Genomic DNA, 14,189 nt, shown 5'->3' on the forward strand with positions numbered 1-14,189 from the left:
AAAACTGGTGGAATCTGTAGGAGCCAGTGGCAGCTATGCTGATCATCAGTTTCTTCAGTGTGCAAAGCTGCTGGGATCCTCTGCAGAGAAGGTCACTGGGAACTACAGTTGCTCTCTTTCAGTGTGGCTGAAACTGGTAGCCTCTGCTTTTCTTCTTTGATCTGAAATGTCATGCTTTTGCACGTCTCTGGATGGAATAAAACTAAAGCACATCCTTTGTGCAGTGCCTTAAAGACTGAAGAAGCTGATCCCTCACTCCACTCTCCCTTTCCGAAGAAGGAAGCTCTTTCTAGTTGTGGAGTTCCCTCTTGCCACTGAGCAGTGCCAACTTCGGGGAATGGGATGATGCAGGCAAAATGAAGTTGACCCTCTATCCTTTTTATGCAGTTCCCCAAGTATTGAGATGAATTGCATCAAATCTCGTGTTCTCTGAGTTGTTCTTAAGACTACAAAAACTGGCTGGGTCAGGGATGCAATGTGGGGCTTTCAGAATGAACAACATTCTCCTGCATCCTGCAGAACCATTCAACAATGCTGCCCAATTAACCTCACCCACCCCTCCCTAATCCCATTCCCACCAACTAACCAAGGCAATGGTGCCTCATTCAAACAGTTCAACTTATCTAAATTCAATATGAAGGTTTGAAGGTGAGGTTTTTTTTGGGGGGAGGGGCAGAGGTAATATTAGGAAACCTCTCTCCTCTAACTAAGCATATAGGTGTTTTTCTCCCAAGGTTTGCTTTTGTGACACAGAACAGGCTGCAGAGCATGTTTAAGAAATGATGACTCCAGCACTAGCAAATAATGAGTTCCAGTGAGTTCCAAAGGTAGAAATCTCTCTAAGTAAACCCCAATGCCTGGCTCAGCTACACAAGTAATCCATGCTCCCAAACAGGTCAAGGGCTCCAGGACCAACTTCACTTTGCAAGGTTGGAGGTCTGTCTTTTCATTTTGGGAGTCATCCATATTTAAAGAAGCTTGTTTTGCTTGATAGGGCATGGTTTTTCAGCTCTATAAACTAAATTTTTCTCTTTTTTTTTCTTTTTTCTTTTTTTTTTTTTTGTTTTTTTTTGTTGTTGTTTTTTTCCGAAGCTGGAAACGGGGAGGCAGTCAGACAGACTCTCGCATGCGCCTGACCGGGATCCACCCTGCATGCCCACCAGGGGGCAATGCTCTGCCCATCTTGGGGCGTCGCTGTGCCGCAATCAGAGCCATTCTAGCGCCTGAGGCAGAGGCCACAGAGCCATCCTCAGTGGCCAGGTAAACTTTGCTCCAGTGGAGCCTTGGCTGCAGGAGGGGAAGAGAGAGACAGAGAGGAAGGAGAGGGGAAGGGGTAGGGAAGCAGATGGGCACTTCTCCTGTGTGCCCTGGCCAGGAATCGAACCTGGGACTCCCGCACACCAGGCCAACGCTCTACCACTGAGCCAACTGGCCAGGGCCTATAAACTGAATATTAATAAACAATCACTCTGCCCCCTAACACCCATCTTCTATTTGAAGAAAAGAATAGATCTTCCCTGTACCCTGAAATTATTCTAGTACAGTTTATCACTTACTGGTCCCTGGTTACCCAAATGGCTCAGTCTGTTCTAACAGGATATTGTGCATTGCAGGTAGAACTACTCACCTCGTGCTTACTAGAGAGTTTGAAATTGAAATCATTCCCAGACTTTGCTACATTTTGTTCTAGTTGCTATGTTCTATCCTCATTTGTCTTGATGTCTGCTTCCTAATTCATATCTTACACCAACTAAAGACACAGTCGGTATTTGTCTAGAATCTCTAGAAAACAGGAAATCTTGATGTCGTGATTTTTAAATGTTTATTTTTATCAAAGTAATACATTGTAATTATGGAACCAAATGCAGCTTAATATAATATCCATATGGAATCTTTTATGTATGTTTCTTCCATCCCCTCTTCTAAGCATCACACCCAGAGAAGGTAGGTAGCTACTATAAGCACCAAGGTTCCCTTTTATTTTTTTAAGAAAAAAATTACACAGTTGAGACAAAATAATTTACCTCAATATACATGATGAATCATTGGCAAAGCCAGACACAGAATCCAGGACAATAGAGGTACAAGATACTTTGTGCCCACTCCACTCACCAGCTCTCAATCTTCTCCCTTTATCCTCTCAAAATGCAAAAATACTACACAAACTCCACACAAAACTAAGTACACTGAGCAACGCTAGCCATGTCAAATTCTCCACTTTCCCCTCTTCTCTTCCTAGCTTAAGGGGAATGTAAAGTTCCCATCAGCTAGTGATCTCTGGGTTTCCTTCCACAAGAAGAACAAGCCACTCCTTCACCTGTTGAACCATTTTTACACCCAGGAACCACTCTTAGCTCCCTAGCTCCTCAGAGCCCAGCTGTTTTCCAAGCTAGCCTGAAATCAGTCAGTACTAACATCGTGACCTTTTCTTCACTTTAATGAGATTATATCACAATATAATTAAGATTTCTCAGGTAGAATTAAAAGAATGATAGGTAACTCATTAAATTTAAGTTAAATTTTAAAAATTTCTTCCCCAGTAAACAAACAGGTTCAACAAGAAATACACTCTACTCAGCTAAAAGTGTTGATCACCACCACCCAGAACAGAGACCACCAACCCTAACCTTGATCAATAGATGACCGCCAATCTAGACAACTGGAAAGAGCAAGGGCTGTGGTCATGTGAACTCGTGGGGAGGAGGATCTCGGGCTAATTGTTTCAGTATTTCAGGAGAGTGTGGCTGCTTTAAGATAACGGAAGTCCCCAAGAGGCATATTTGTTCTGTAATGTGACAGAGAGTCAACTCCTAAACCCATATGTCAGCATCCATACCATGAGGAAGAGTGGCCTCTTGAAAATGCATTCCAAGTCACGACAGTCACCACAGTGTATATTTTGTGCAGCCACAGGAAAGGTTAACCAAACACAAAGCATCTGTTTACAAATAATGCCCATATTATTCATTCAGTCCACAAATACTGCTGAGTGGCTAAAACATTCCAGGCACAGAAAATGCCAAAATGAGTGAAATCCCAAATACAAGGAATCCCCAATAGATATTTTTAAGAAGACCAGAAAATGCTCTCTACCCAAGGGTATTTTTTATCCCCACTGACCTTGACATTTGTTGACAGTTTGCTCAATATTATTACTCTTGACTAACCACCTTTGAAAGATTGTCTTGTTGGTGGTAGCTAGCATGTTGTCTTTTCTCTGACCTCCCTAAGTAGTAAAAATGCCTATCTTGTGATAGCAGTTTTCCATCTGGCTTTGTGTTGCTTTAGGGTAAGCATGACTGTCAGGTCCCAGTTCTCTCCTTCATTCAAAGAGCAAATACTCAGGATAGGAACCCTCACAGCACTCATACTCAGCTTCAAGTGTTCATCAGTTTATCAGATTGATATTTTTCTTGTGAAAAAAAATTGACAGGGATATAATGAGGAGTGAAATTTTTCTTTAAAAAAAAAGATGAGGGGGATCAGATAGGGAAAGTGGCAGGAACTAGGGAGGCCACAACTCTGAAAAATATTGAAAGACCACAATGTTGGCAAGCTGCATCCACCTGAGACAAACATGCATTAGATTTCACAGGGCTTCTGTTTCTTAGTCTGCTTTTTTATGAATGAGTGGATTTTTCTTCTGCAGCTTTAATATGTACAGCTGACTATATCACACTGGCCTTAAATACATAGGTTAGCAGCAGCAAATTAGTTCCTTTTATCCAGTTATCCTATAATTATACATGTACACATTTATCAACCAGGAAAATTTACAACTGGATGGTTTCCCTTCAACCTCCCAGAATGGGAGTCAAGGGAGGTGAAGTAAATAGTCTGGCCTTTATGAGAACAGTCTGCAGCAAAAAGTAAGGCTCAGGCAAAATATGCATGGCAGAAGACGGCCACAGCCAGTAGGATGATGCCATTGATGTTCACCACTGTCCTCCACAAAGGCTTCTCAGAGGTGTCTGTCATCTTCAGTTTCATGGCTTCCTCCTCTTCCTTTGTCATCTTGGGGCCCTTCTGCTGATCCAGACCACAAAACAGGTCATAGGCCTTCCTGCAGCATCCTTTTTTCTCCTCAGGAGCTTCTGTATTTGGGGAAAGAAATAAAATAATTGTTAGATACAGAAGCTGGAAGAACTATGAAAGGTTTCGGGGGGGGGGGAGTTACACAATGGAACATCTGCCAGATGTTCTACAGACATTTCCCGATGGTCATATTCACAGGAATGGAAATGGTACAAATGTTCGAGTGATGAAGTCTACATCCTTATGATCATTTAGCATACATTTTATCTTTGTCAGACCAAATACATGTACATTTTGATTTAGAACCATCAGAAGGGAATAACAGGTAATGGGAGACAAGTGTTAACAATGAGCTGGGGAGCTGTGACACTTCTGAAACATAAAAGTGTATCTGTTTGCTACATCACTGAAAAACAATGAAAATTTCATGACTCAGGAGTTCATTGGTTACACCTGGAAATTCACAGGCTTCACAACAGATCTAGCCATATAGTAAGAACTGGTCTAAACAGGCAGCAGTAAGCAACACTTCCAGGGATTAAGATCTAATATTGTACATCAACACTGCTGACTCATACCATCCAACTGTCCTGTCAGTCAAAGTGGGTGCTCACCAAGGTAACTGATTCTCTCCTCTGACTCCACATATGGCATTAAAGATAGACAAATCAGCCTGACCAGGTGGTGGCAGAGTGGGTAGAGCGTTGGACTGGGATGTGGAAGACCCAGGTTCGGGACCCCGAGGTCACCAGCTTGAGCACGGGCTCATCTGGCTTGAGCAAAAAGCTTTCCAGCTTGGACCCAAGGTCGCTGGCTCGAGCAAGGGGTTACTCAGTCTGCTGAAGCTCCGTGATCAAGGCACATATGAGAAAGCAATCAATGAACAACTAAGGTATCGCAACAAAAAACTGATGATTGATGCTTCTCATCTCTCTCCATTCCTGGTTGTCTGTCCCTATCTTTCCCTCTCTCTGACTCTCTCTCTGTCCCTGTAAAAAAAATAAATTAAATAAATTTTTTAAAAAGATAGACAAATCGGAGTTAGAATGCCAGGTTTATAACTCACCAGATATGAAATGAAGCCCACTGTGCTTTCAGTACCAATGTCAGGGACCATGGCTTTCAATGCTACTATTTTTAAGTTACAGAATTTTAGAACTGAAAAGAAACTTCGTAGTGATGAAACACTTACATATGTCAGAACTGGGACCAAAACTCAATTTTATAACCTTATTACTTCACCTCTCCTCTTCTGTATCTGTAAAACTGGACAATATAATGTCTTCTTCATTATAAGATTGAATGAGCCTGACCAGGTGTGGTGCAGTGGATAGAGCATTGGACTGGGACAAGGAGGCCCCAGGTTTGAAACCCCGAGGTCACCAGCTTGAGCTCAGGCTCATCTGGCTTGGGCACAGGCTCACCAGCTTGAGCATGTGATAATGGACATGACCCCATGGTGTCTGGCTTTAGCCCAAAAGTTGCTGGTTTGAAGCCCAAGTTCACTGGCTTGAGCCCAAGGTTGTGGCTTCAACAAGGGGTCACTTGCTCTTCTGTAGTCCCCTGGTCAAGGCACATATGAGAAAGCAGTCAATGAACAACTAAGGAGCCACAATGAAGAACTGATGCTTCTCATCTCTCTCCCTTCCTGTCTGTCTGTCCCCATCTGTCACTCTCTCTGACTCTCTCTCTGTCAAAATAAAAAAAAAGCTGAATGAGAGAGCATCCAGTATGTAGTAGGTGTTAAGAAGTGTTAGAGTGTCACCCCAATAAAGTCAATTAAAAAGACAAATGGGCTCTGGCCGGTTGGCTCAGTGGTAGAGCATAGAACTGGCATGCAGGAGTCCTGGGTTTGATTCCTGGCCAGGGCACACAGGAGAAGCACTCATCTGCTTCTCCACCCATCCCCCTCTCCTTCCTCTCTGTCTCTCTCTTCCCCTCCTGCAGCCAAGGCTTCATTGGAGCAAAGTTGGCCTGGGCGCTGAGGATGGCTCCATGGCCTCTGCCTCAGGCGCTAGAATGGCCCTGGTTGCAACAGAGCAATGCCCCCAGATGGGCAGAGCATCACCCCCTGGTGGGCGTGCCCGGTGGATCCTGGTCGGGCGCATGCGGGAGTCTGTCTGACTGCCTCCCCGTTTCCAACTTCAGAAAAATGAAAAAAAAAGAGAGAGAAATGTTGGTCTCCTTCTAGTTTCTCTTTTCACTTTCACACACATAAGAAAGAAGGAAAAGCCTCCTTGTACCCTTATCTTTGGTCTATTTGACCAAAATAGGAGAATGGGAAAGTTACTTGACCAGTCCAAGTGAAAAACTCATGGTTGTTTGGGCCATTAAAATGTTGGTGGCCTTGAGAAATTTTCTATGTCTCATTTTATTCATTTCTAAAATTAGAAGAAATATACTTGACTATTAATAGAGTATTTGTAATTAAAATACATTATGATCACATCATTATTTGTCATGATGATGGTAGAGGTGGTAGATAATGATATAAGGGTGAATTCTCATACTGCTGTTTCTTAGTGAATGATGAGGATGACATCCATTGTCTATAAAAGCCCTCTAGAGATCTTAGCTTGCTATACTTTAAGGGCAGGGTGTTCAGTATGATTTCACCATGAGTTAATCAGGAAACAATAGAATTCAAGTACTGCAATGAACCTTAGAAGTCACTAAGCCAATTCTCTAGCTGGTGTGGGAGTCCCCTCTAGGCATCCTTGATAGATGTATACTTGCTCATCACCTCTTTCCAGAACAACTCAGAAAATTTTTCTTTAGGTGCATTCATGATGGTATAGTTACAGCCAGTTCTATTGTGGAGTATTATTTAATTCAATGTTTCCAACAGTGCTAAGATATATGCTATCATTTAGAATACTTTTATGTGATGAGCAAGAGCTTTAGAAAAATTAAATAACTTGCACAGGATAGTAAATAGAGAAGTCAGGATTTAATCTCAGTTCTTCCTGAATCCAAACTCCACACTCTATCTCTATACTATCTTGCCTCTTTACTTTGAATTAAAATTGGATGAGCTCTTTCCAACCATGTCTTAACTCGCCCTCTGGTGCAAAATAATAATAATAATAATCTCTGCTTCCACATGAAAACATTCAAAATACTCCTCATGCATGCCCCTTTAAACCTGTGATATTCTCACTCAATGTGGGGACATTTTTGGAGGTGGGAAAAGTATGAGGCATGTTCATTCCTGCTTGCTCAGGGAAAGCTGGAAGGGGCTGCCATTTTCAGCACCAGGGTCAGCTGCCTATGGCTCCAGCCTCCTTCAGTTCAGCACTTGTGAAGGCACAAGTTTCAGAACCAAAAGCTCTTTAGAGATCAGAGCTGGGACTACCAGCAAAGCCTCTCCATCCCAGGCCCTAAATTTGCATGTACTCAAAATGAGGCAATAAGATCTTAGGGCCCTTTCCAGAGCTAGGAGTCTATGATATTCTTGATGGCCAATTCAGAACTCATTCTGTGCACCCTTCAGACGGAGAGGTGAGACCTTTGGCCCAACGCCAGGTAGAAAACATATGACCTTGCTCTGCCATACCTCTGTACACCAAACATCTCCACAACCACTCTCCAGGCAAGGAAGAAAAGATGCAACATAGAAGTTGAGGAAAGCATTTCTCTATGATCAGGATGAGTCTGTGAGCACTAAGATTTATCTCACTGGACTTCCAGAAAATTTTTTCTAAACCTGATGCTGTAAGTTAGTAAAACATAAGACCCCTGAGCCTCTATCCCATCCCCCTGGTGTCATTAGAACTAACTATAGCTTTGATCCTGTCTGCTTTCAGGTCACAGGCTGTCAGAAGAGCTCTGACTCTTTCCTTGTCCCTGGCCATGCCCCAAACCAAGTCAGAGTGGCAAATTCCTCACCACCCTTAAGCACTGAGCACTGTAAACTAGGAGGGGTCATGGAGCTAGAATGATTCTGGACCTCCCTCCTCCTTTTTTTAAAAAAAAAAAACTTTATTTATTCATTTTAGAGAGGAGAGAGAGAGAGTAAGAGAGAGTGAGAGAGAGAAGGGGGAGGAGCAGGAAGCATCAACTCCCATATGTGCCTTGACCAGGCAAGCCCAGGGTTTTGAACCAGCGACCTCAGCATTCCAGGTCGAAGCTTTATCCACTGCGCCACCACAGGTCAGACCTCCCTCCTCCTTTTGACTGAGCTTCAGAGTGAATGTCCCAAACCCATTTACTTATCTCACACACACCCCACCTCACTCCCCATGCTACTCTATGAGAAAAATCTGAGCTTTGATGAAGGCACTTAGTGAAGGCTTTGGCAAAATGGCCTTGCTGTTGTAGGAGTAACTTTTTAGGGCTTGGGAATAGCCTCTGAGTCATATGTCACCTATTTCCATGGTCTCCTCTGGGGCTTCAGAGATGTGCTCTTCTGCATCCAGGTCAATACGCTCCTCTTTGCTGTTACGCAGGCTCCAGCACAGGCGGTAGAGCTGAGGAGAGAGCAGAACAGGTTAGCAAAGAGCCAGACGGTGTCTTGGGCCAAGAAGTTGGGAGAACAAAGAAATATTCATCAAGGGGAAAAAAAAGGAATGTGGCCTCTCATACCAATAAAAATATAGATAACTGTTTCCATCCATAGCATTATATCTAAACACATCAGAAACTTATATGTAAATCACACATATGTAAACACTATCCCCTGTGACATATGCATACTCTGAGACTAAGGGGATGCCTTGAATACAGATATGTTTTGAATGTATGAACTCTTGCTACATATGACAAATGAATTGTTCCTCTTAGCACTGGTTCTGGGAAGCAAGACTAGTTACCCATATGTCCACACCAGCACTATAAGATCATATTTTACTTATTTACTTATTTATTTATTTATTTATTTAGACAGAAGAAGAACAGACAGACTGGAAGGGAGAGAGATGAGAAGCATCAATTCTTTGTTGTGGCACCTTAGTTTCTCAGTGATTGCTTTCTCATATGTGCCTTGACTGGTGGGCTACAGCAGATAGAGTGACCCCTTACTCAAGCCAGCAACCTTCGGTTCAAGTTGGTGAGCCTTGCTCAAACCAGAGGAGCCCATGTTCAAGCTGGCGACCTCAGGGTCTCGAATCTGGGTACTCCGCGTCCCAGTCCAACGCTCTATTCACTGAGCCACCACCTGGTCAGGCAAGATCATATATATATATTTTTTTTTTAACCAAGACAGAGAGACAGTCAGAGAGAGGGATAGATAGGAACAGACAGACAGGAATGAAGAGAGATGAGAAATATGAATCATCAGTTTTTCATTGCAACACCTTAGTTGTTCATTGATTGCTTTCTCATATGTGCCTTGACCATGGACCTTCAGCAGACCGAGTAACCCCTTGCTCGAGCCAGCGACCTTAGGTCTAAGCTGGTGAGCTTTGCTCAAATCGGATGAGCCCACGCTCAAGCTGGCAACCTCAGGGTCTTGAACCTGGGTCCTCTGCATCCCAGTCCAACACTCTATCCACTGCACCACCGCCTGGTCAGGCCAAGATCATATTTTTGTAGTATGTGTTTGTCATATTATGGGGAGTAAATCTGTAGAGTCATGAGCCATTTAAATAGGGAAGCCTCTGTTGACAAGAAACCAGAAACTTGAAGAAATCTGAAGATCAATGACTGTGTTCATCCCAACCATGCCCTCTTTGATGACTACCTTGCTTCCTCTACTGCAAGAGGAAGCATAAAGCCTAAATGTGTTTGGGGCTGCAATGCTTCCAAAGACTGAACTGTCAGGAAGAATCAATATAACAGAAAGCTTGTGACAGATTCAGCAAATAAGCTTGGTAGTTGTGCTTCTATATGAGCAGTTTTTGTTGGACATTAAGGTTACTCACAGCTTTGAAAATCTGATAATGAAGTTGAAGGTCTCTTACAGACTTCTTCAGTTCGTGTATTTATGTATGTCTAATGGGTTAACAAAACCTATTGTCTTTCTCTATGGACACATATGATCTTGGCTTAACTCTAGCTCTGTTACTTGGAAACCTAAAAAAGGTAAAATGCCAGCTGTATTGGGTTACCAAACTATATCGCATCTGGTAAAAATGGCCTATAATTGGTACTCTTCATCTGCATTGAGAGGGCTGTGAATATGCCTTAAACCAAGGGTGACATCTAGAGCAAAAGAAGAAAATTGTTATTTTTGAAGTTTTGAATCAATTGGACTTTGGTATTGTTTGAAATTTCTTGAATTCTATGAGTAACTGTCTAGAGGCTTCATTGGGAAAAAAAATAATCAAGGGTGAATCATACTTCAGATTTCCATTACTGCGATTTTGTAACTAAGTACGTCCCTTGCTGGGAACCTTGGAAGTTCTGACCATGGGACTGCTACAAGAAATATAAGTTCCATTTTGGGACATGAGCCTCTAAGCCAGGGTGGCCCCTGCACCTGCCCATGTGATCTCATACCCTTGAATTCGAGCTGTCACTTGGGGAATGTGATTCAGAGAATATCCCCTGGATGGAAACATAGAGTGCTTGAGGACTACTGCTGAAGGCACGTGCCTGATACCCCACTGGCACACCAAGCTATCTTGTGTCCTTCTGCAAGACACCAATGGCAAGTATGGGCTATTCAGTCACATGAGTGTAAGATGTCTAACTGAGCTGAGGACAACCAAAATGGAGAATGCAGCATGAATGTGAAACATGAGCAGGACAGGTCTCCCAAGTGAATACTCACATGAACATCTGGAATGGGCTTGGTGAAGAGGGAGATGACCACAATGATGATGATAGAAATGACAAAGAGGATGATGGCAAAGTAAAGGTAGTGCACACCACAGATAATTGTGGGACAGTTGCTAGGCTCCATGCAGCTCCCAGTTCCATAAGCAAACTCAGCAATCATACGGGACACCCCAATCAAGAATCCTATGATCAGTCCCCAAAAGGCTCCCTGTGGAAACAAATCTTGGGTTACCAAATGCTGAACACACTTCTAAGGGACAGATGCAAAAGAGTGAAGGTAAGAGAAACAGTAGCTCCAGGCCACGTGAAGCCAGAACATTGGAATGGTGAGGAGTGTTAGATCAGGCTTTCACGGGGTGTAGTGTTATCATGTCTTAGTGATGTGAGTGACCCATGTCTTAGTGATGTGAGTGACCCATGTCTTTTACCTGGGTCGTAAGACAAGGACTCTTAATATAATTGGGTAAAGTGTCTAACAACTGGTTAGAATATCAACCTTGAAGTTTTCCTTCTGAAAATACCCTTTAACTTTAAGAATAATTTGAATATCTCTGCCTGCAGCTCCTATTCCATCAATCTCCAGATTTAGACCCATTTAAATATACAGGGGGTCCTTGAATTGCTACAGTCTCAACATACAACATTTCAAGTTTATAATGCGCACTTCCATAGAAACTTTTAAAAATTGAAATTTAAGTGTTTAGGCTTACCGTTAGCGGCATACTTACAGGTTACGTGGGCAAACTAGTTTGGTTGTGCACTGTGGAAGAATATGCATTATTCTTTTTCTGTGGCTTAGTTGTGTTTTTATGTTATAGATTATGATTTTACAACTGTGTTAGGATAAGTAAGTGACTTAGGCTAGGGTGTGTTTTGACTTACACCGAAATTTGAGTTATGTCACTGTCATAGGAACAGAACTGTGTCCTAACCCAAGGACCCCCATACTTACTTGTAAAAAAGATTGTATTCCTCAAAGGCATAGGGAAAAAAATGGTCTTTCAGGGATAGAGGAGAAAGGAAATTTTTCATCAGCCCCTTTCATAAATTCAAAGTCGCTGTTTTTAACTTGAGAACATAAAATTATATTATGTGTTTATACATTAAATTTGGGGTTTGCATATTAGAAAAAATGGAAGCCTTTAAGAGACTAGGAAGATTGGGGGGGTCATTTTTCAAGTATTTTAACCCATTTTTTTTCATCCCTTCCTTCTTTCTCTCTTGTGAGGCTTTAGCTATAAAACTAGGTAGGTCTGAATCTAGAGGACACGCTTTAAAGGACTAGTGACAAAGTAGAGTTCATAGAAGGGTGGCCTAAAAGAACCTTCATGAGTTTGTCAAGTGTTGATCTGAACAGCACCTTTGTTAGCCATCGGTGCCCCTACACTTTACATTCCAGGTACACTAAATTTTTTAAACATGTCATGTATGTTTATGTCCCAGGTCTTTGCACAGGTCATTCCTTCTACCAGGGGAAGCACGGGCTTCTCTCTTCCTGGTAACCTTGTTCTAGCTTGAATGTCCGCTCTTCTCCCCAGACAGAAGTGAGTGGGCACATTCTTCTTGCTGTGGCTGTAGCACTGTAGACACCTCCAGCTAGCACTGACCATACGTTCATGTCTTAGTCTTCTCATCTTGCCCAGGGAAAGAACCAGTATTCTCTCCCTTTGTGCTGCTAGTGCACAGCCCCGTGTCTGGCATCAGGAAGTGTCTGCTAAATGAATGTATGAACAAGGAGAAAGGAAAAGATGTTCCCCATTCATTCTCTATACATTTATGTGGTCAAAAAAAGATTTCTTGACTTCAATTTGTATGAATAATATTAATAAAACTTATTAAGGCTTTCCTTCACTTCTAGCAATTAGCCTCTTCCTATACGTTTAGTCTTTGTTCTCAAGAGGTGCTTGAAAAGTCTGGGAGCCTTTGACATTTTCCTCAAGACTTAGAGTCACCCCTCAGCAAATACAGTATCAGACTAGTCCTGAAAATTGCTTTGTAGTCTCTATGTGCTACACTCTGAAGCCTCTAGGTCAGGGTTTCTCACCCTCGTCTCTGTGACATTTGCACTAGATAATTTGTTGTTGGGGGTGGGGGGATGTCTTGCATATTATAGAATGTTTAGCAACATCCCTGGGCTTCATCACTAGATACCAGTAGCATTCCCCAAATCATAACAATCAAAAACATTCCCAGACATCACCAAATATACCCTGGAGAAGGGCAAAATTAATCCCCCCAATTGAGAAGGTCTACAGCCTTATTTTTTTTTAAATTTTGGTCCAATGTTGAATTAAATCTGCTTGTGACCCACTGCAATACCCAGCTGAGATAGCCACATGTTCATAACTTGTACTTTAGAAATCTCCCACAGTGAACCAGCCTCTGCCAATCCCTACTGAAACTTATCTCATTGTGTGCCCATTTCTCTAATTTGTCAAGATCACTTTCTGGTTCAGTTCTATTCTCTCAGGGGTCTTTATCTGTGCACTTGGTTTTGTGTCACAATCAAATCTAGACTATATTCCTAATGACAAATGTCGAATGAAGAGAGACACATATGGTGATTTATGCACTTCAAAGCTCTCCTGTGAGATATTTCCCTGGTATGTATTTGTTTCTCTCCTAGTGGGAAAAAGGGGTTGTCTCCAACCAAACATAAGTCACCATTTCCATTGTTTCAGACAATGGGCTACACTGTCAGCACCCCCATCACTTCCCAACCCTCCACAGGTATATAGATGGTTGGATACAGACATTTATGGCACCCTTGTCAGACGCCATGTCCAAAGAAATCCTTTTCATGACGCTACAAAGCCTGCAAAGGCACCCCACTGATGATCCAACTCTTTGCCTAATCTAACCTTAACCTGCCTCTCCAACTGCGTCTTCTATTGTTTGTGCACACAAACTCAACCTAAAGACAGGTGAGATTCCTGTAAGTCGTTCACTCTCTGCCCTACCCTCCCACTTCCATCTCCAAGTTCTGGTCAATGTTTTCTCTGCCTTTAATGCCCTCTCTTCTCTCTCAGTTTCAGCCCATGTTGATGCAGTCTTTCTAATAATCCCTCCTTAATACCATTTTGTGCCATGTTTTACCCCTCAGTTGTCATCTACCTTCTTGATCATGGGCACGTTTATTGGACTCTGGTAAGTGCTGGCTGGAAAGTAGAGCTCACTGAAGAACCACTGGCGATGGCCTGTGCTAGGACTTCCTCTGGAGCTGTTTGCCCAGGAAATGCCATGTGGTTGGGGGAAATCACCAAGATTGGATGAAAAATGTACATCATTAGCTGGGAATCAGTTTGTAATCTGCAGTAAGGAGCAGAGGGGTGCCCAAGATAATGTGAACCCATGATAGAAGCATTCCCATACAAATCCTCAGCAACACATCCACTCCAGTGAGGTCTCTGGGAAATAGAATCCCTTCCACTGAG

The 14,189-nt window shown here is 42.6% G+C and overlaps 1 protein-coding gene across 1 annotated transcript in view; it reads right to left on the reverse strand.

Annotated features, from left to right (window-relative positions):
* Positions 1–1,953: 1,953 nt before the first annotated feature.
* SLC5A1 (solute carrier family 5 member 1) overlaps positions 1,954–14,189 on the reverse strand; it is a 63,314-nt gene continuing 51,078 nt past the window's right edge. The window contains exons 13-15 of the mRNA XM_066260053.1: positions 10,748–10,963; positions 8,402–8,504; positions 1,954–4,094 (exon numbers count right to left, since the gene is read on the reverse strand). Of these exons, the coding sequence (XP_066116150.1) occupies positions 3,877–4,094; positions 8,402–8,504; positions 10,748–10,963 (537 nt within the window). The 3' untranslated portion in view covers positions 1,954–3,876. The remainder of the gene's footprint in view (positions 4,095–8,401; positions 8,505–10,747; positions 10,964–14,189) is intronic.

The sequence above is a fragment of the Saccopteryx bilineata genome, chromosome 2 (assembly GCF_036850765.1).
Source record: "Saccopteryx bilineata isolate mSacBil1 chromosome 2, mSacBil1_pri_phased_curated, whole genome shotgun sequence".
Lineage (NCBI taxonomy): Eukaryota > Metazoa > Chordata > Mammalia > Chiroptera > Emballonuridae > Saccopteryx > Saccopteryx bilineata.